At 42.8% G+C, this 22,500-nt stretch overlaps 3 protein-coding genes across 3 annotated transcripts in view; 2 read left to right on the top strand and 1 right to left on the bottom strand.

Annotated features, from left to right (window-relative positions):
* ccar2 (cell cycle and apoptosis regulator 2) overlaps positions 1–868 on the top strand; it is an 8,790-nt gene extending 7,922 nt beyond the window's left edge. The window contains 2 exon segments of the mRNA XM_030768313.1: positions 241–398; positions 673–868. Coding sequence (XP_030624173.1) covers positions 241–398; positions 673–720 — 206 coding nt within the window. The 3' untranslated portion in view covers positions 721–868.
* A 7,348-nt stretch (positions 869–8,216) lies between these two features.
* Positions 8,217–15,858, top strand: erap1a (endoplasmic reticulum aminopeptidase 1a). Its single transcript, XM_030768312.1, has 18 exons — positions 8,217–8,937; positions 9,120–9,258; positions 9,460–9,594; positions 9,946–10,066; positions 10,345–10,499; positions 10,614–10,727; positions 11,029–11,160; positions 11,272–11,403; positions 11,577–11,660; positions 12,409–12,566; positions 12,673–12,752; positions 12,844–13,027; positions 13,533–13,692; positions 13,894–14,078; positions 14,211–14,372; positions 14,735–14,875; positions 14,965–15,046; positions 15,402–15,858. Exons 1-18 carry the CDS (start codon positions 8,447–8,449, stop codon positions 15,549–15,551), a joined length of 2,805 nt encoding a protein of 934 aa, XP_030624172.1. The 5' UTR covers positions 8,217–8,446; the 3' UTR covers positions 15,552–15,858.
* A 1,102-nt stretch (positions 15,859–16,960) lies between these two features.
* oclna (occludin a) overlaps positions 16,961–22,500 on the bottom strand; it is a 9,862-nt gene continuing 4,322 nt past the window's right edge. The window contains exons 2-9 of the mRNA XM_030768054.1: positions 22,429–22,483; positions 21,483–22,140; positions 20,931–21,107; positions 19,411–19,538; positions 18,178–18,363; positions 17,545–17,716; positions 17,182–17,223; positions 16,961–17,059 (exon numbers count right to left, since the gene is read on the bottom strand). Of these exons, the coding sequence (XP_030623914.1) occupies positions 16,961–17,059; positions 17,182–17,223; positions 17,545–17,716; positions 18,178–18,363; positions 19,411–19,538; positions 20,931–21,107; positions 21,483–22,140; positions 22,429–22,481 (1,515 nt within the window). The 5' untranslated portion in view covers positions 22,482–22,483. The remainder of the gene's footprint in view (positions 17,060–17,181; positions 17,224–17,544; positions 17,717–18,177; positions 18,364–19,410; positions 19,539–20,930; positions 21,108–21,482; positions 22,141–22,428; positions 22,484–22,500) is intronic.

Here is a 22,500-nt window from a genome sequence, read left to right as displayed (position 1 = left end):
ACAGGTCCTTGTTCAACCTTTTAAGTGAATGTCAATTTGTGTGTGTATGTGTTGTGTGTGCGTGTGTCTGTGTGCGTGTGTTTGTGTGCCTGTGTCTGTGTGTTGTGTGTGCACGTGTCTGTGTGCGTGTGTCTGTGTGCGTGTGTTGTGTGCCTGTGTCTGTGTGTTGTGTGTGCACGTGTCTGTGTGTGTCTGCGTGTGTCTGTGCGTGTATGCGTGTGTGTGTGTGTGGCCTCTCAGTGGCGTTGGAGGCGGAGGTGCAGCAGGGAGAACAGGAGGACCTGAGGAGTAGACTGGAGAAAGCAGAGACACTCAACAGGACTTTTGAGAAGAGTTTGAAGGAGAACGCAGGACACATGATCACATTCATAGAGAAGATGCAGAAAATGGTCGCCCAGGTACAGCCAGCACACCAGTCTAAGATTTAGGAACACCAAATATGGTCATCTGTTTTAGCTACTCTTCACGACTCAAACAGTCTTGTACACAAAGATACACTCTATTATGGAAGTATACAATGATAAGTGTTACAATAATATATGGATAGAAATCAAGCTTTTATTGTAGCTGAAGTCATATGGATGTTAAAAATGTATCACTGCACTCTAAAGAGGTGAAATGATACACATCAAACCTTTATTTAATCACAATTTCACTTTAATGTTTTGACAGACGACAAGAATTACAGGGAAAACAACAACTGATGAGCAAGAAGACTGACGGTCAGGAACAGGATGGTGCGTACGTTGCCCGCAGATGGACCACGATGGAATCAAAAGAGCCAAGAACCAACGAGAACGTTTGAGTTCTGTAGATTTTTTTAAAGACCTGTTGGACTATGTTTCCCTCATTAAGTCTCGTTCACTGTGGGTGGAATGCGTAGAAGGGAACTTCACTCAATATTTCATGAACTGTCGATTCGTTTTATTTATTTATAATTTTTTTTTTTTTCCGGTTACCAAAACTGCTTGTGGCAAATGGATGAACTTAGATAGTCTCTAAAACTTCCAGAATCCAGTTCAACTATTCATTCTGACAATCACAGCTGATTTTCATAAAACAGTTTTCAGAAAATCACGTAAGCTGCAAACCCAGATGGGGGGCGGGGGATTTTATGGAATATTTTTGGGATGATTGCATTGATTGGAACTTGGCTGCGTTACTCTTGGTTAACTTGTTTTTTTGTTTTTGTTTTTTTTTTTTTCTTTTGCACAAGTGTCAGCATATTAATTATTGATGACATTTGATTATTTATTTATTTTTAATATTGTTTAAGGGCAGCTATCAAAGCAACGTTCATTAAAAACAATGTAATCTTAATGTTCTCAAAGCCCTTTGTGTTTCAAGGTTCAAAGATTCATTGATACCCTCACTCTTCTATAAAATGAAATATTAATTCATTTTTACTTGAATTAAGGATCAGCTCATGAATTGAATAACATGAGGTATAAAGTATTTTTTAGAAATATTAGCCTTCTTTTTTTTGTTTCAATAGGACATGATGGATAATAACATTTGCTTAATTGAAGTCACAGTACACATAGCGGAATAAACATAGGTTGAAATTGGTTTAGTCGTTTTTTAAGATATGCTGAGGTCAAACAGTGTACAGAATTTGTAATGTAACTGTTTCTTTTTAAACTGTTGTGGGTTTTTGGTGAACTGTCATAGTTTTAGTATCCTGAGGTAAACATAAGCTTAATTCAGTGCTTTTATCCAGGACTCTTATTCTAGTCCAAATCTTTTCTAATGTTGCCCAAAATTATGAATGAAAAACAAATTCGTTGCCAAGAGAAATGGGTTGATTTACTGGATTGGACATTTCCTCCCCAAATTGTATAGTATTAAAAGCTGAACAAGAGATTTCTCTCACTGGTTGCCAGTTTTGCTTGTGTTGTTTTGTTTTTCCACTCTCCTGGTTTTGACAAGTGTATTACAACAGGTTTAGTTAAACCTTAGATACCCCCCCCCCCTCCAATAGACATGAGTAGTGTTAACCGGTATAAATTTAAAAGACGTGGAACAGTTACAGGCTGGTCTGGATCTTTTTAGACCTCATTGATTTGTGCAGAGGCTTCTACTTTGTGTGCATTTCTTTTTTTTGTCCTCAGGGAGTTTAACTTAGTGCTTCTGTAAGGACACACACGCTGGACTGACAGCTACATCCGTGACCTGTGATCGTTGAGAACATGTTCGTTTAAGCCGTATGCGTCAAAGTCCGGTCCTGGAGGTTTTCGGGACCCTGTTGGTTTTTGTTTTCACCTCTTAGTTACCTGTTGATTTTCACCTTGAAAACAGGTGTGCACGCTCTTCAGCCAATCAGAGATTGGGTTTAGTGGGTTGACAAGAAAAACAGCAGGACTGTGGCCTCTAGGACTGGCTTTTGACACCCTTGGTTTAAGCTGTGCTCCATGTCACTCCAACAGATGGCCGACACTCAGATGGGCTTTCATTGAAATACATACAGTGTGTAAAAGCTGGTTTAGGAGACAAATCCTATATTCCTTTACCATCTTTCAGCCTCTGTGTTTACTCCTTTTTGTTACCATGCCAAATAAAGTAGTGTTGGGGAAAAACATTACACATATTTGAATTTCTTTTTGATTTTCTTTCTTTCTTTCTTTCTTTCTTTCTTTCAGAATGCTAGTTTTCAATATTATATCAATAACACACTCGGTGTGAGCGTGCGTGCGTGTGTGTGTGTGTGTGTGTGTGTGTGAGATGTGTGTGCGTGCGTGTGTGAGATGTGTGTGTGTGTGTGTGTGTGTGCGTGCGTGTGTGCGCACTGGCTGAGGTGCACTGGGACATGGATGCAGAAACAGCACTGAGTGTTAGGGTTAGGGTTAGTGTGTGTGTGTGTGTGTGTGTGTGTGCACTGGCTGAGGTGCACTGGGACATGGATGCAGAAATGGCACTTGCGCCCTGCAGTCAGGCTCCACAGCAGGATGGTTGTTTTCCTTTGGGGTTGCTGGAATTCAGTGTCTGTCAGTTCTTAAAGGGGAAGTGCACTGTTTTATTGACATAGGAGCTCACAACACTTACCTCAGGGTTTAATCATGTAAAGTATACGTGATTAAATCCTCAGTGTGATTTTTCAGATATGTTGTCTCAGGAGACCCAATGTTTTTTCTTGTACATTTTGAAATCTTGAAGGCATATGATTATGCTACTGTGTCAGGTTGAGTGAGAGAAAGTAACTTAACATTCTGTCTCACAGAACAACAACAAAAGACACTACGTTCATTTGCCTTTTGTGTCAATGCAAGAGAGTTACATCAGCCTTATATAAGACATCCTATTGGCTAAAAATGGGTCTTAAAAAATAACTCCTGTGATCTTTAAAAAGCATTGATCTGAAAATTCAGTGGTGAGGATTATACCATCTTGAATGTTATGATGATAAACCAAAATGTGTTTTTCCATTTTGCACCTGTGGCAACTTCCCCCTGAAATCCACAGATGCCCCCTGACCTTGGACCAGCAGGTCTGTGGGAGGATGAAAGAGAGAGAGAGAGAGAGAGAGAGAGGATAAAACAGACAATAGTTCTAGGGGTGCTGGACCATGGTATTCCTGTCATCTCTTCCCAACAGTCATGGCCATGTAAAAGAGCATGGGTGTTCAAAGGACTCACTGTGGTGAAACGAGTTCGATAATTAAATTAATACATAAACAAAGAGACTGAGCCACACATAGTCTGTGGCTTCCCACAGATTAAGAGTGCAACTGGTCTTCCACAGTGTCTCTGACAGAGCGATCCTACTCCAGCCCAGAGCGTTACACATGGAACTGGTCTTCCACAGTGTCTCTGACAGAGCGATGCTACTCCAGTCCAGAGTGTTACACATGGAACTGGTCTTCTACAGTGTCTCCGACAGAGTGATGCTACTCCAGTCCAGAGCGTTACACATGGAACTGGTCTTCTACAGTGTCTCTGACAGAGTGATCCTACTCCAGCCCAGAGCGTTACACATGGAACTGGTCTTCCACAGTGTCTCTGACAGAGTGATCCTACTCCAGCCCAGAGCATTACACATGGAACTGGTCTTCTACAGTGTCTCTGACAGAGTGATCCTACTCCAGTCCAGAGCGTTACACATGCAACTGGTCTTCTACAGTGTCTCTGACAGAGTGATGCTACTCCAGCCCAGAGCGTTACACATGGAACTGGTCTTCTACAGTGTCTCTGATAGAGTGATGCTACTCCAGTCCAGAGCGTTACACATGCAACTGGTCTTCTACAGTGTCTCTGACAGAGCAATCCTACTCCAGCCCAGAGCGTTACACATGGAACTGGTCTTCCACAGTGTCTCTGACAGAGTGATCCTACTCCAGCCCAGAGCATTACACATGGAACTGGTCTTCTACAGTGTCTCTGACAGAGTGATCCTACTCCAGTCCAGAGCGTTACACATGCAACTGGTCTTCTACAGTGTCTCTGACAGAGCAATCCTACTCCAGCCCAGAGCGTTACACATGGAACTGGTCTTCCACAGTGTCTCTGACAGAGTGATCCTACTCCAGCCCAGAGCGTTACACATGGAACTGGTCTTCCACAGTGTCTCTGACAGAGTGATCCTACTCCAGTCCAGAGCGTTACACATGCAACTGGTCTTCTACAGTGTCTCTGACAGAGTGATGCTACTCCAGTCCAGAGCGTTACACATGGAACTGGTCTTCTACAGTGTCTCTGACAGAGCAATCCTACTCCAGCCCAGAGCGTTACACATGGAACTGGTCTTCTACAGTGTCTCTGACAGAGCAATCCTACTCCAGCCCAGAGCGTTACACATGGAACTGGTCTTCCACAGTGTCTCTGACAGAGTGATCCTACTCCAGCCCAGAGCATTACACATGGAACTGGTCTACCACAGTGTCTCTGACGGAGTGATGCTACTCCAGTCCAGAGCATTACACATGGAACTGGTCTACCACAGTGTCTCTGACGGAGTGATGCTACTCCAGTCCAGAGCATTACACATGGAACTGGTCTTCTACAGTGTCTCTGACAGAGCGATCCTACTCCAGTCCAGAGCATTACACATGGAACTGGTCTTCTACAGTGTCTCCGACAGAGTGATGCTACTCCAGCCCAGAGCGTTACACATGGAACTGGTCTTCCACAGTGTCTCTGACAGAGTGATCCTACTCCAGCCCAGAGCATTACACATGGAACTGGTCTTCTACAGTGTCTCTGACAGAGTGATCCTACTCCAGTCCAGAGCATTACACATGCAACTGGTCTTCTACAGTGTCTCTGACAGAGCGATCCTACTCCAGTCCAGAGCGTTACACATGCAACTGGTCTTCTACAGTGTCTCTGACAGAGCGATCCTACTCCAGCCCAGAGCGTTACACATGCAACTGGTCTTCTACAGTGTCTCTGACAGAGCGATCCTACTCCAGCCCAGAGCGTTACACATGGAACTGGTCTTCTACAGTGTCTCTGACAGAGCGATCCTACTCCAGCCCAGAGCGTTACACATGGAACTGGTCTTCTACAGTGTCTCTGACAGAGCGATCCTACTCCAGCCCAGAGCGTTACACATGGAACTGGTCTTCTGCAGTGTCTCTGACAGAGCGATCCTACTCCAGCCCAGAGCGTTACACATGGAACTGGTCTTCTACAGTGTCTCTGACAGAGCGATCCTACTCCAGCCCAGAGCGTTACACATGGAACTGGTCTTCTACAGTGTCTCTGACAGAGCGATGCTACTCCAGCCCAGAGCATTACACATGGAACTGGTCTTCTACAGTGTCTCTGACAGAGCGATCCTACTCCAGCCCAGAGCATTACACATGGAACTGGTCTTCCACAGTGTCTCTGACAGAGCGATCCTACTCCAGCCCAGAGCGTTACACATGCAACTGGTCTTCTACAGTGTCTCTGACGGAGCGATCCTACTCCAGCCCAGAGCATTACACATGGAACTGGTCTTCCACAGTGTCTCTGACAGAGTGATCCTACTCCAGCCCAGAGCATTACACATGGAACTGGTCTTCCACAGTGTCTCGGACAGAGTGATCCTACTCCAGCCCAGAGCATTACACATGCAACTGGTCTTCTACAGTGTCTCTGACGGAGTGATGCTACTCCAGTCCAGAGCGTTACACATGGAACTGGTCTACCACAGTGTCTCTGACGGAGTGATGCTACTCCAGTCCAGAGCATTACACATGGAACTGGTCTACCACAGTGTCTCTGACGGAGTGATGCTACTCCAGTCCAGAGCATTACACATGGAACTGGTCTTCTACAGTGTCTCTGACAGAGCGATCCTACTCCAGCCCAGAGCGTTACACATGGAACTGGTCTTCTACAGTGTCTCTGACAGAATGATGCTACTCCAGCCCAGAGCGTTACACATGGAACTGGTCTTCTACAGTGTCTCCGACAGAGTGATGCTACTCCAGTCCAGAGCGTTACACATGGAACTGGTCTTCCACAGTGTCTCTGACAGAGTGATGCTACTCCAGTCCAGAGCATTACACATGGAACTGGTCTTCTACAGTGTCTCCGACAGAGCGATCCTACTCCAGTCCAGAGCATTACACATGGAACTGGTCTTCTACAGTGTCTCCGACAGAGCGATCCGACTCCAGTCCAGAGCATTACACATGGAACTGGTCTTCCACAGTGTCTCTGACAGAGCGATGCTACTCCAGTCCAGAGCATTACACATGGAACTGGTCTTCTACAGTGTCTCCGACAGAGCGATCCTACTCCAGCCCAGAGCATTACACATGGAACTGGTCTTCTACAGTGTCTCTGACACTGTGACAGTGATCCTACTCCAGTCCAGAGCGTTACACATGGAACTGGTCTTCTACAGTGTCTCTGACAGAGTGATGCTACTCCAGCCCAGAGCGTTACACATGGAACTGGTCTTCTACAGTGTCTCTGACAGAGTGATGCTACTCCAGCCCAGAGCGTTACACATGGAACTGGTCTTCTACAGTGTCTCTGACAGAGTGATGCTACTCCAGCCCAGAGCGTTACACATGGAACTGGTCTTCCACAGTGTCTCTGACAGAGTGATGCTACTCCAGCCCAGAGCATTACACATGGAACTGGTCTTCTACAGTGTCTCTGACAGAGCGATCCGACTCCAGTCCAGAGCGTTACACATGGAACTGGTCTTCCACAGTGTCTCTGACAGAGTGATGCTACTCCAGTCCAGAGCGTTACACATGGAACTGGTCTTCTACAGTGTCTCTGACAGAGCGATCCTACTCCAGTCCAGAGCGTTACACATGGAACTGGTCTTCAACAGTGTCTCTGACAGAGTGATGCTACTCCAGTCCAGAGCGTTACACATGGAACTGGTCTTCTACAGTGTCTCTGACAGAATGATGCTACTCCAGCCCAGAGCGTTACATGTGGAACTGGTCTTCTACAGTGTCTCTGACAGAGCGATCCTACTCCAGCCCAGAGCATTACACATGAAACTGCTGTATGGCTGATTGAAACATCGTCCAAAATTTAGGAATTACTTTCACACAACGGCGCAGTACAGCAGCAGAAGAGGTGTATGTGTAGTTTTGACTGATGATGTTTAAATTATGGAAAGTGATCATTTTTGTTTAAAAAAAACGCATGATGAGTGGAAAAGGTAATAATAATTCCCATAATACAATAATAACGGACTTAAAAAGACTGAAAACCTTGTCAGCCCAGGAGAGCTCTTTCAGAATCTCTCTGTGGCATTTTTCCGATTAAAAACTAAAAAGAAAACAATATATGGAAGCTTTTCATTTCCGGAACAAAAAGGTGTAATTACGTCCTAGATGTGAAGGACTTAAAGCTGGCTTGACAAATTTCAGCAATCTTTTCTCACTACTTCATATTATGAGATGTTGCCTCTAAGCAAATGGTGATACTATTTAGTATCCAGATTTTGAGTGACATGGTATTTTCCCCTTTACTTTCTGGGAGAAATATCTATAAACTGTGGGATCATGGGTAATTTTAGTGCACGCGCTTTCGTTTTAAGTGCGTTAATTCACGAGGCTTAACGTAGTATGCGGGTAAATGTTTCTCATCGGTTGAACATTAGCCGTCTTGCTGTCCGGAATATTGTGAAACTAAATCATTTTATTATCGTTATTATTTCTGAATGCAACCTGTTAACCTGTTCGGTTACTCTTAGTTTCACTTTCCGTTATGTGTGTCACTTCCTTCAGCGAAGTAGATCGAAACAGGTTGGATATTCATGCAAATTCAAAGAGACAGATTTTAATCTTTTTCGGTTACACAGTGTGTCGGTCATTTGTTTGATTGTCATATACTTTTCCAGCCATTTTCTTTCGTAGAGCACAGTGAATATTTGCAGTATGGTAACAACAACAGTTCTTTGGTGTTAGCAGGAAGTCGATTGAAGTAAACTGAACTGTTTTTGCTAATAACAGAGGTAGGCTTTGTGCGATTTGGACAGTGCCTTTGTTAAAATGTTCCTAATTATCGCAAAGTTGTTATTTTATGCGAGTTGCACTCAGTTCCCCATTATCGCTAGCGGGGAAACGGGGGAGCCCTCAAACATAGAGATTACCAGGAGGAATCTAAATTTTCCATGGGACAACATGAGGTTGCCAGATACAGTGAATCCATTACATTACGATCTCTTGATCCATCCCAACCTTACTTTCCTCAACTACACTGGAATAGTTCAGATTCGGGTCGAGGTACTGAAGGAAACAAGAGCCTTCATTCTTCACAGCAAGAACCTCCACATTTCCAGGGCAGTAGTTTCAGGATCCGGCCGTCCCCGTCTGCTCCAAGTTATAGAATTCCCACCGTTTGAGCAGATTGCTCTCGTGTCAAATGACCAAGCACTGAACAAGGGCATTCAGGTTATTTATCTTGAGTTCTCGGCTAACCTCTCTGACAACTTTCATGGCTTTTACAAAAGCACGTACAACACACGCGACGGTGAGGTCAGGTAAGACAGCTCCTTGTACAAAGAGAAATCTAATATCATAGGAATAGAATGGCCTTGATAAGTCGATACTCTTTGGTACTGCCATGTGGGCGAAAGAACACAATATCCTCTTTCAAATAAATGACATCCATAACCTTCTTTGATTCAGAATGAAGCATTTATTTGTTTGTGTTCTATTTCAGAGTCCTGGCGTCGACTCAGTTTGAACCCACACATGCTCGTGGTGCCTTTCCCTGCTTTGATGAACCTGCTTTCAAAGCCAATTTCTCCATCCGCATCCGAAGAGAGTCGAGGCACATAGCTATATCCAACATGCCAAAGGTCCAGTTGATCTACATATTTCACAGGGCATTACACACTACACTGTCTTACCAAAACCTAAACGTTTTAGGCTAATTCAAGGTGAATTTTTTCGTGTCTGCGTGCGACCGTGAATCTGCGTGTGCCTTTACTTCTTCTCACTAATTCATACTTCATACTAATTCATACTTTTTTTTTTAATTTGCGATATAATTATTTCAGATCGAAACAGTAGAGCTTCCAAACGGAGTTTTGGAGGATCACTTTGATGAGAGTGTGAAGATGAGCACTTACCTAGTGGCCTTCATCGTGTGTGATTTTCTCTCAGTAACAAAGACAAGTCAGCACGGAGTCCAGGTCAGTTCTTCCTGCTGATGAGAGTTTGTTTTGTCAGAATCCCAAAAATAAATATTTATGAGGTGGTCTTCCAATCGATAAATAACGTATTCAGACTCTTTGTTGACAATACACAGAGCTGGTCTATAGAGCAGGTTTGCACTAATGATTGCTTAAAACTGAAATGTAGCCTCTGTCACTCATAACTTTTCCACTTTTATTTTGTCATAATGTTTCATACAGAACTACAGGATTGTATGTTTCATAATTTTTAAATGTGCAGTCTTGTCTGAAATCTCTTTTGCACTGGTATTGTTGTTGATAAAATGCTGTTGATTTCTTTCTTTCTTTCTTTCTTTCTTACTGATCTAGATCTCGGTGTATACCGTGCCCGAGAAGATCGGGCAGGCAGGATACGCTCTCGATACTGCGGTTACACTCCTGGATTTTTATGACGACTACTTTGACATCCCGTATCCGCTCCCAAAACAAGGTCTGTTTGAAATATTGGGTTTGACCTTCGGTGCTCTTTGATGCAATGGAACAATTGACAGTAGCCTACAACTTGTAACAATGTAAACGTCAACATATTCTTTAAAGAATTTACCAATAACGTTGGTCAATGAAAAACTTGAGCGAATGTGTCAATATACCCACAGAGAACATGTCGATATATATATATAGAATTTTAAAACACCACTGCGAATCGCACTGCTTTATTGTTTAATGGTCATATGTACCTGAGCATATTGAAAACATTTTGTTTGGTAGATCTGGCCGCGATCCCAGACTTCCAGTCGGGTGCCATGGAAAACTGGGGTCTGACGACATACAGAGAGTCAGGCCTTCTGTTTGACCCTGAGAAATCCTCAACCTCTGACAAGCTAGGGATCACCCAGGTCATCGCTCACGAACTGGCCCATCAGGTCTGGTATTTCCTTTACACTGTCTTTGTTCAGAAAGCCACATTTTCGATGCTTGACAAGAGCTTTAACCGTGTTACTGACGCTCCTGGTTGCGGTCATGTATCTTTTCCTCAGTGGTTCGGCAACCTGGTTACCATGCAGTGGTGGAATGACCTGTGGTTAAATGAAGGTTTTGCCAAGTTCATGGAGTTCGTGTCCGTCAATATTACTCACCCAGAGCTGCAAGTGGTGGGTGCAACCAGTTGTCATGTGACTTCATCCGTTACTTTGTCGCAACCCGGCCGGGTACCGGTGACGCAGTGAATGCATTTGTTATTATGTATAACAGCAGAAGTGGTGATACTTTTATGTTATCGTGCTCAGGTGTCTACACTGGGTGTAGACAGAGAGTTTGTTAGTAATACTTAATCACGTTGTAGCTCGCCAATATCAACACCTTTTTTTAGAAACTGTTTGATAAGTTACAGTTCGACTAATGAGCTTTTGAAAAAGCCGATGTACATGTTTTTATGTGTTGTTGGTACTGCAGAATGATTTCTTCCTGGAGAAGTGTTTCGCTGCCATGGATGTAGATTCTTTGACGTCCTCACACCCCATCTCTACGCCCGTAGAGAATCCGGCAGAGATCGGAGAAATGTTTGATGATGTGTCCTATCGTAAGGTAAACATTTTTTTTTAAATTTTTTAAAGATTTGAGACTTTTTTTTTTTTTTTTTGCAACATTCACACAGCAAAATATATTTACTGTTACATACGACTTCCACCTCTTAAGGGAGCCTGCGTTTTGAACATGCTGCGAGATTTCCTGACCCCTGAGGTGTTTAAGATGGGCATCATTCATTACCTTAAGAAACACAGTTACCAAAACACCGTCAATGCCGACCTGTGGGAGAGCCTGAACAGCGTAAGTCAGTTTGCATTATAAGCCACACCACACCCCACTACAGCACGAAAGTCTCAATGAATACGTGAATGGCGTTTGATACGGGATTTAAAAGTCTGAGTGTGTCTGTCGTGCCCAGTTTTCTATTTGTCCTTTGTTTTTTGGCTATAACCCGACGTTGCTTTTTTTATCAGATCTGTGACTCAGATGACTCGGAAGAGGGGAGGCTGAGATTGGATGGATTCTGCGGTGGTAGAAAATCTACAACTGCTGCCTCTGTAAGACAGTTTTACACTCTTTTTCGCTGATATTAAAGCAAATACAGTAAATGTAGTATAATTTTGCTTATAGGTGGGTCTCAAATAGCACTAAAGCTTACATAAGCCAAAGTCCACTGTGTCACCAGCTCTAGAGTGAGTCATAGATATGCCTACTCAAAAAGCACTGAATCTGTTGAAACAACCGTGAATCAGCCTCTCTGAATCACGGCTGTTAATCTATATCATCGATTTTTCAAACTCCGGGCCGCGGACCGGCGCCAGGGCGCGGAAGGGCGTGGCGAGGCAGGGCGAGGAAACTGCCAGGTCCCCGCCCCCTTGACTGAACTTCTTAGTTTGAAATGTCATCAACAGTAACTGCCGGTCTGCAGAGCCCTGACACTGCACCATTCAAAATATGCTTCTGTCACTCCCCATGTGAAAATAGTAACATTTTATTCAAGAATCTAGAATGTTAAGCGTTCCCGCCGGTGAGAACTTGCTTAAAATGTTACTATTTTCACTTGGCGAGGGACAGAAGCACCGAGCATAATTTGACTGGCTCAGCTGGGGGGGTTTTGCGGACCGGCAGTTTCCTGTGACGGACCCTGTGCATCATAGTTTGAGAAGAGCTGGTCTATATGAAACTAAAGGTTGTAACTGTTACATTAGCTGCTGTTCATTGTTTTCAAATTACGAATCAAAAGTCTTGAACCGGTATCCTTTTCACACCGACCAAAACATTTCTTTTTTGTTGTTTAACCGTCAGAAGTGGTTTATGAAGGATGAAATGGACGTCAAAGCCGTCATGGACACTTGGACCCTGCAAGAGGGGTTTCCAGTAATCACTGTGGAGGTCAAAGGTCGAGAGGTCAGACTGAGCCAGGAGAGGTATCTCAAAGCGGCAGATCTCTCAAAGGATTCTGGGTAAGAGGGTTTTTTTTATGCTGCATGATTGTTCACAGGTATAAAATCACTGTGAAAATACTGTCTATACTGTCTATACTGAACTACACTGTCTTCTTCTTCACAGTTTCCTTTGGCAAGTACCGTTAACTTACAGAACCAGCCAGTCCAGAACAGTGCACCGCTTTTTACTAAAAACTAAAAAAGGTGTGTGCCTGGTTAAAAAAAAAAGAAAAGAAAACCAATACGCTATTGTTCTGATCTGTCGCCAGCCTTAACACGGAAACTCTGTTCGCAGATGTCTTATACCTGCCAGAGGAGGTGGAATGGATTCAATTTAACGTTGACATGCGTGGGTACTATATCGTCCATTATGAGGGACAGGGCTGGGACGCTTTGATCAGCCAACTCCAAAGTAACCATACGGTGTTCAGCAGCAACGACAGAGCCAGCCTCATCAACAACATCTTCCAGTTGGTTAGGTATGGACTAGAGTCTCAAAACATAGGACAGGGCTTCATGTCCAAAACATTATAGTTCTTGTGTGTACTGCACTGATTAAGAAAAATTGTTTTCAGTTACTAAGTGTTTTAATCTTCAACCACATGTGGAGCCTAGTTTTTCTTCACATTTTTGAGATGTCTCCACCTGTAACTTAACAGCCACTGTACAGATAAGATGACATATGTTTAAATGCATACGATGTCTGTTTTTAATTGTAAAAAAAACATAAAATTGTTTATAGCTTTTTTTTAAGACACAATAAAAACACAGTATAAAAGAAATAGTAAGACTGAATAGTGATATTTAAATTCTCAAACATGTAGAAAATACTGTATTTTAACAAATTGATTCAGTGATATAAGATTCACAAGATACTTCATTTTTTACTATAGCCATAACTCTTTGTGGTGTCTACAGAAAGTTAAATTTATGCATGGTATTCTAATGCACTAGACTTTAAGATGTGTGTTTTTTTTACCTCAGTATTAAAAAGGTTCCGCTCGTTAAAGCCCTGGACCTGAGTCTGTACCTGCGACGGGAGACAGAAGTCATTCCAGTAACACAGAGCTTCACTGAGTTAGTGCCCCTCTATAAACTCATGGAGAAGAGGCCAGAAATGGAGGCTCTGGAGAACCAAATGAAGGTGAGAATTTGACACTATATGTGAGTGAAATAAAATCTATTTCTGGCATGCTGGTTGGTGGAGAGGCAAGACATACGGATTTTCAAGAGTTCATAGGCTATTTCATACTGTTTCCATATGAGTTATAGTTAACAGGATAAAAGCTGTACCACACATATACATATATACATATGTATATATATAGAAGTTTCTGTGTCGCAGGGCTATTTGGTGAAGCTGTTCCAACCCCTGGTAGACATTCAGACCTGGAGCGATGAGGGAACGGTGTTAGACAGAGTGCTGCGTAGCTACCTGCTCCTGTTTGGATGCGTTCGTCGTTATGAGCCCGTGGTCAACAAAGCCAGAGAACTCTTCCGCAGATGGCGGGAATCTGACGGCACGATGAGGTCGGTACATCACGACCTCTGGACAGACTTTGCTTTTCTTTTTGATGTCAGAGAGATGCAGTGTTGGTGGTTTGTCTCGTCTGTCTGTTATCTGGGCATTTCGGCATTTTTGCTCCTCTCTCAATCCGCCAGGGTGCCGGTTGACGTCGGTTTAGTGGTTTACACAGAGGGGGCACGAACAGAGGACGGCTGGGACTTCCTGTTTGAGAAGTTCCGTCATTCCATTTACTCCTCGGAAAAGAGTCAAATTAAAGCCGCTCTCACGTTCAGTCCACTGGTTGGCAAACTTCAATGGTGAGTCCAGACTGATCCTTTTTAGGTAAACCAAACGCTAATACAACGTAGTAAGCAGTATGTTATGGATCTTGCCCTGTAGTTGCATATTTACAAAATAAGCAATACCCATAAACATTGACTCATAAACGGTTCCAGTACAACATTACATACTCATGTGTAAGACCATCATTTGAACACCCAGGTGCGTACGTCAAAGATACATAAGAATAATGAAGAATAATGACCCCTTTGTAAAAATGAAGGTCAGAAAGCAGGAACTTAGCCAAGATTCAGCGATTAAGCTTCTGCTCACCGCTCAGTTATTGATTCACACTACGGCGTGACGCTACTCATTTCTGTCTTGCCCTCTCTCATTTTAGGATGATGGAACAGGGTCTAGAGGGAAAGGCCCTGAGAACCCAAGACCTTCCCTCCACCATCATAAGCATTAGCAAGAATCCCAAAGGTTACAAGATTGCTTGGGACTTCCTGCGGGCTAACTGGGGAACGCTCGTGAAGAAGTGTGTACACGTTTACATTTTTATCTTTATTCATGTTGTTTGGAAGGGGAAGGTTCGGGTGTTCAGTAAAAGAAATTCTTTCTCCGCAGGTTTGACCTGGGCTCCTCTGCCCTTTCGCGGTTGATAGTCGGAGTGACGAACCAGTATTCCACTCAGGAAATGCTCGAAGAGGTTAGCCTGTGTCTCTTCTGCTGTGATACTGACACCGTTGCTGAAATTGTTAAAAAAAAAAATGTCCACAGGATGTGACTCCAGACCTGTAACACCTATACTTTAGTGCCCCCTCCCCCACCCCCCAATCCTGATCTTGGCCGCTAATTTAAATCCTTCACATTTTAGATCACCCTTTGTTCTAAGACACCCGATTCAACTCATTCGCTAACTGTCTAGCCCAGGGTTAGCTGTGTGTCTGCAGTGAGAACAATGGCATTATCTGAGGAATGCGTGAGGGTGACAGGGAGTGTGTCCGAACCCTCAGCTATTCCAGTCTCTAATGGTGTCCTGACTGCTGGACTGTTCCCTGCAGGTGCAGCAGTTCTTTGGCTCGCTGCCGAAAGACATGGGCGCGGGGCTGCGCTCCGTTCAGCAGGCCGTGGAGAACATAGAGGAGAACATTCGCTGGATGGACAGCAACGTGCCGGTTCTCCAAGCTTGGCTGGACAGCCACAGTCTGTGACCATTCTGAGACGGGCTCCGCGGTCTTTAGGACTTTTAGAGGACATTGCACTATCCATAGTACAGGTTCATTCAGTTTCATGAGTGAATACGTTTATTTGTTTACTTAGTAGTTTTGTTTTCGTGAAGAACAAAGGCAGTACGTACTCTGAAAGCAAACATATTCCCCTTTTAAAACTGAGCCTGGTTTGAATTAAAATACACCATGGGTCGTGTTCTTGATCTGTGTTGATTTTTAATCTGTAAAAATTTGTATTTTGGAGTTAGTCTTGGTGATAATAGATAGATAGATAATTAAATAAATAAATGCAGCGAATGTTTTGTGTTAAAGTCTGGGCAACAAGGACCTGCTCCTTTATTCAAGCTCACACATTCGCTATGATTAAAATACTTTGTAAAAGAATAGCATGGCCATAATGAAAAGCAAGTGGAATTTGTAAAGAAAACTTTTATTAAATCTTAAATAAAGAGAGTCAAACATGACAAAATTCCTGTATGTTCTTGAACTAACTTTTTATGTTCATCATTAGTTTAACCTAGAAATATTCACATTATCTACAAATATCAACAGATTAATAGGTATTTAACCGGAGGACACAAACTCAACATTATAAAACCAATTATTTGAATGAATACATGTTATTGCAAAGCTCTGAGTATTAATTGGTAACGTGGTCCTTTGATCAGCGATCTGAGGTACAAGATTTCACAGTTCCAGGCAGTTTGTTTTTCCAGATGACCCGCGTAAGGCAATAAAAGCAATTTTAAAAGATTTCACCAGCATGATCCATGCAAAATTCATATTAAAAAAAAAACACACACACACAAAATTGACACAAAACAATAAAAATACAGGGAAAATGTTTAAAAAAAGCCAATAAAGACTAAAGACAGCTTATGGGGCAAAAAAAAAAAAATTTAAAACATTAAAATGATAAGAAAACAGCTGAGAGATTATACAAACTCCTCTGTGGACATATTTTCTGTGAATTATATCAACACTGTGGTATTGCTGTAGACTACAGTAACACATCAACATACAGTCTCATGACTAACATTCTCTATATGACAACTATAAACAAACATCTGAAAGTGCCAGTAACCTGTTTTTTTTGGGTTGTTTTTTTTGATAATATGAGCCATTTGGTGACACTTTGACCCCATCGTTAGCTTGGAATTAGGACTGAAATGAGACCTCACTAAACTAACTCAGAGTGATCTTTGTAATTTGGAACTCCAGCTCTTTGGATAATCTAATACCTGGTGTTTCACAGGAGCTGGGCCTAGAACTACTGATCTGGGCATTTGGACAGATGCAAAATGAACCTCCTCATTATCAAACACTGTCCGCTGTGTGACCTCTTTTACCAGGAGGGAGACCTGCCCTGACCGTGCGGTCGGGTCACAGGATTACCCTCTGTGGTCGTAGTCGCTGACCATCTTCTTGATGTGGGACAACTTCGCTTTCAAATACTTGCATCTTCTCTTTTTCACCTGGTAATCTCCAGTCTGAAAAAAAATAAAACACGAAAATAAATAAGTAACACAAGGATAAGGTTACAGAGTGTATCGACATAAACAATCTTACTTATAATAAAAATAGAGAGTATCTGAATTTTGCTGAGACCAACCTTCTTTTTGGCTCTAAGTCTGTTGTACTCATCCATGGCATCCTGTTTACAGTCGGGAAGAGCAGAAGTTAGAAGACGGCAAAAAACTTCAACGACGTTCAAAACCTCTCCCTGAATATGTTCATTTGCTATTTTGATTTCTTGGCTAAAGCTGAGTCTAGCAAACAAGCTAAAAATTAAGATGCAATTCCAAGAGCTCCCATACTTTCACACGGTACGAAGGTGACCAAGAACAAAAGGAGAAACGCTCGCACCACTGTATGTAAACAGTCGACATGTTTTATGTCAGCACAAAATGAACCGGTTTTATTGAGAAACACACCACATCTCGTATCACACCCAGCATTTCCCTGCTCGTCTTACCAGGTACTGCGGACTTCCCTCGGGCAGGTCGTCAAGCTCCCGGTCCACCTCGGCCAGACGCTTGTTGATTTCATCCAGATCCATCTGCAGGTCCTTATATTCCAGATGATCCCTGTCAAACTCGCGCTTGTAATCCTCCCTCTCGCGGTCGCTAATGATGGGAGGGAATTCCCTGGGAGGTGACAGGACAGAGAGATACCGACCCTCAGTGCAAACGCCATTATACCTCTACTACATGCGCTAAAAAACTAGCGGTAACACTGCGCGTGAAATTTAGGACTCTGTGTAAAATGTTTAGAGTTTGGTCAGCGTGGGAAGTCGCTATTGAAAGCAAGAGTTGATGGCCTATGATTGTAATCTTTTTGGAACTTTAGTGAATTTCTATCTTTGTAATATCTTGATGCATCAATCTATCTGGCCACAAATGTATATCAAAGGTATTCAACATTGTCTTTAACTGCTCTGTCTCTAGCAGGTATTTGCTCAAAGCAATAACTGACATGATCAAGATTATTTTTTAAATTTCATCAATAATGCTGTTATGGTCCATCAGGTGAAGCGGAGTGAGGTAAACAGACTTCTGATTATTTTTTTTTCCCCATTCAAAACCAAAGAGCTTGGCGCTGGTCTTACTGGGTGAAGTCGCTGTCGTCATCCAGCTCATCTCCGGAGGAGTTGTAGTCGGTGTCGTAGTCTTGGCCGTCTGCACGCCGCGGCCGCCTAGCGCGTCTCTTCTTGGGTCTCCCAGCAGAGCTGGCCATCTCTGAGCTGCTAGCATACGGGACAGCGCTGTTCAGTGGCACACTGTGGTCAACCTCCCTGTAGCACATGAACACAAGCACAAAAACATTCATTTATTGCATTCAAGAATCGCCATGTGAGAATACCACAAACGTAGATAAAACATATGATTATCCTCCTGTTTTCATTGTTATATACAACACTTTCAAAGTCAGCCACAGTTGTTTCTGTTGCCTCAGCTAAAGGGGTCAGCAGATGTGCATCACATCTGGAAATTACCACTATTCAGACAACTGACAGCACCAGCGTCTTGCAGTACTTGCCTGTAAAAACAAGTGTCCAAAAAAACCCCCAACCAAACAAAAAAAAAAAACTATGCCAAAACTATGCATACCATAGTGAGACAGCATTTCTTACATTCCAGGTCCAAGTCAGAGTGCTTCATTTCAAGTGTGTTTATTTGGTCTAAGGAGAAACTTCAAAAGAGCTTTGAACCACCAAAGGAATAAAAATCACCTATAACTATTAATGTAAGTCATATGAAGATTTAATCCACAGTTGTTCTACCAAACACTTAGAGAAAGGGCACACCCTAAAGCCACATCAGGGAACGGAACAGACAAAACAAAACAAACAGACAAAAAGCAAAAAAAAAAACAAAACAACTAATACACGTTCTGTGACTAACAATCCAGATAAAAAGATAAAAATCAGATACAACCTTTGCACTGCTAACAAACAGTTTCAGTCCACCCACTTAAGTTTACCTGAGGAGCACTTGAACTTAAATCAACCAGACCGGATATTTAGTGATTTACAGACACTCTGAGACCTATAGAAACCATTCAAATGACTAAACAGACAACTAAGCCATCCCAAGAGTGCTTAACAGCATTCAAAGATCACTGTCTTTCAACAACAGAATCCAGCATGCCAAACAATCCATTATGAAGAACATATACCTCCAAGACAGCTGCGCCTTACTTAGGTTTATAACGCCAGTCATAAAAGTAAAATGATGTCGGACTATCCCTTTTGAAAAAAAAAAAAAAAAAAAAAAAAAAAAAAAAGGACCAGCATGCCTTCTTGTCGGTGGTACAATTACCCAGGGAGGTGTTCACTTACACAGGGTTGTGGTTGTAGGGAGCTTTGTCATAGTCTGTGCTGTTGTCATCCAGGTACTGCCTGGACCCTCTTAACTTCTCTGGATAGTCACTCAACACGGGATCTGGGACTGACGCAACATCGTTCACCTGTGAGAACAGATGACAACTTCACATGAGAATCTTTATATTGTCCGTTTGAGGTGGGTCAGTGTGGCCTTAAGCTGTGGTGTGTTTTCAACATGTTTTAACTTGACTTTGTTACAGGGAAACCTTCTCGCTCTTTCGAGGACGATGACAGCGCTGCCATGACAGGCGAAGCGGCAACATCCCAAAAAAAAAAAAGGAGTGTCACCAGTGGTAATTCAAAAAGGTCTGTATACTTCCTAGCTCTTCAGTACTAGTTGGACCAGTCCCTCCCCCCGCCCCCCCGGGGCACCTTGCCTAAAGAGTACTGCTGAGACTTCAGTCTACTGAAACTCACAAATAAACCGATAAATATAAGCCTTCCCGTTCTGTGCTATTCAGTGTCTACCTTGCTCGACTGAAAATACCTCCTGTATACTGCTACAACCAATTTCTGTGTTCTGTTTGAAACTAGTATTATTATTATTATTATTTTCAGAGACATGAAAAAGAGAAAAAGATAGTCAAAGTGAACAACAAAAAAAAACCCCTGAAGAATTGAAAAAAAAAAAAAGAATTCTATGATTCTGTAAAAATATTTTCTTCAAGATACAGTATGTATCCAAGCCGAGTCTATATAGCCCCACAGTGAAACTGCCACTGTGAACCACACCCAGAAACCAGGTATGTGTGTCCCCTCCCCCAACCTCCGCTCTCATTCCATTAAGAACATAGAAACTCGTCTTTCCACCTGCACTGCTATCAGGACAAACTCAACAGGGTGTTGTGATACTGAGTGACAAATTCAAAAGCAGCCGATTCATGACCACATAGAGCAAAATTAGTCTTGCATACATATTATACAAAGTGTTCAAAAACCCCAGAACCACTATTAAACTTGAAGGGAAAAACTCTCTAAAATGCATGCAACCAGTGGTGATTGGTTAACTCGGTGACATTTATCTGTGAATAAACAGGAAGTTGGGATCAAAATTCAGCTGCCTTGAATTTCCCTGTCATCTTGAACAAGTTCATGCTTTCAGTATCAGTGCGAGTGTGTTGACAGAGAGGCATAGCCGTGCAGCTAACGGGGTAATTACAGGACATATGCCACCCAGGTCAGAGCAGCAGTACAGACGCTGAGTGGCAAGCACTTGTGAGGCTAATGGCACCGGGATAAACAGTTCGCATTTATATCGGTTAAAACTCTCTTTTCTTTAGTTAGAGATGATTTAAGTTTTCAGAGAACTGTCACTGAGAACTTTCAACTAAATAAACACCATGAGTTTCACTCACGTCCCCCCCCCAAAAAAAAAACAAAAACAAAAAAACCCCACCAATTGCACTTGATAAAGAGCACAATATTCTACATGCAGTCTGTCAAACACGACTCCCGCTGCAGGTTTCTTCACTCACCCAAGCCGCCACATCCTGAGGTGCGTCATTAGGTTCAGCATCATCAACGACTTTAGCTCGTTTCCACAGAATGTTCTCCTTCCCGTAACGATTCATCTTCTGACGGGTCTTAATAGCAAAGACCATAACGATAACCAGGGCCACGGTCACCAGAAACCCCAGTACTATGGCAACTGCCTAAAAGAGTACAAAAAGCATAGTATTTTTTTTTTTTTTACACTCAAAAGTGCTAAAATGGTACAATGTCAGACAAAAGTGTATGTTGACCTAATCCTTAGTTTATTGTACAACAGTTTAAAAATGCTTGTCCAAATGCATGGGACAGTCTAAGGGTAACTGACGTAGTAAGTACGAGGGTATACATTTGGTCAAGTTAGTCACGAGTTAAAAATAAGTTAAAGGCATCGCATGCCTCTGACATTACAATACGTAGTTTACAAATCAGGCATTCCATGCAGAGAAATGGAATGCGTGACTAACCAGCCTATGAGCATCACCATCATCATCATCTCTTTAGATAACAAGGAAACTGTCGCTGAGCAAGATACGTACCTCTTGAGGATCCACCACACAGTAGTGGTACAGATACTGGTTAACGAATGCACCTTGTGTCTGTGGTTGCTGATACTGGGAACACAGAAGCTGTATTTGGTTGTACTGGTAAGAACCAGAGGACTGGGCCATAGGATTGACCGCGACCAAGTAAACGATCGTGGCGATTAGCATGAGTCCGGCGAGTATGGCGCTGACGATGATGACGGCCAGGTAGAATTTCCTGCTCCGGGTCAGACTCTGGCGAGAGATCACCATTACGAATACAATCATCATGGCTATGAAGGTGATGACTGCCATGGCAATCATGAATCCCTTGCCTTGCCTCGGGTCATTCTGATAACTCGTACCCGGGTAGGCCCCACCGACATAGCCTCCACCTCCTATTCCTCCCATTCCTCCTCCGTAGTTGTTACCATAATAGCCGCCGCCGCCAACTCCGCCGTACTGGTTCCCAGGGTACGTACCCCCAAACCCTGTCATGGCATTGGGGGAGTCCCATGCCAGGGTTGAAGCCACACAAGCAAAGATGGCCACACTAAGGACCAGGGCAATGACACACATAATCTTAATGATGCCCACGGGCGAGGTAAGGCGGTAAAAGTGAAGGAACTCGTCTTCAGGATAGTAGGAGTAAGCAGGCTGTGGTTGCACATTGCTGAAAGTAGTCAAACAAACAGAAAACAGGACCCAGCGTGGGATATTTAATTGTTTTCAGTAAACTGTTGTAACTCAGAAATGTATTAAATTATTACCAGAAAAAATTGTGTTTAAAAAAAAAAAAAAACTTCATTAGTTCAACGAAATTAACTTTCAAACTCACACCGTGTACGGAAACAGGTATTAGAGTTCTGATTTTAAAATTAGCCAGCAATAAATTGATTTTAAAAAACGCTGAATAAAAGATTCCAATTTCACATTTGATCCAAAGGTATGCCAAACTTACTCTCCATTTTCAAACTCGTAGGGAGGGGGACTCCCATTCGGTTTTGAAGACATCCCTCAACGCAAAAAAAAA

The sequence above is a fragment of the Chanos chanos genome, chromosome 3, assembly GCF_902362185.1.
Source record: "Chanos chanos chromosome 3, fChaCha1.1, whole genome shotgun sequence".
In the NCBI taxonomy this organism is placed as follows: domain Eukaryota; kingdom Metazoa; phylum Chordata; class Actinopteri; order Gonorynchiformes; family Chanidae; genus Chanos; species Chanos chanos.
Note: the sequence above shows the minus strand (reverse complement) of the source record. Positions and strands in the feature narration are given on the sequence as shown.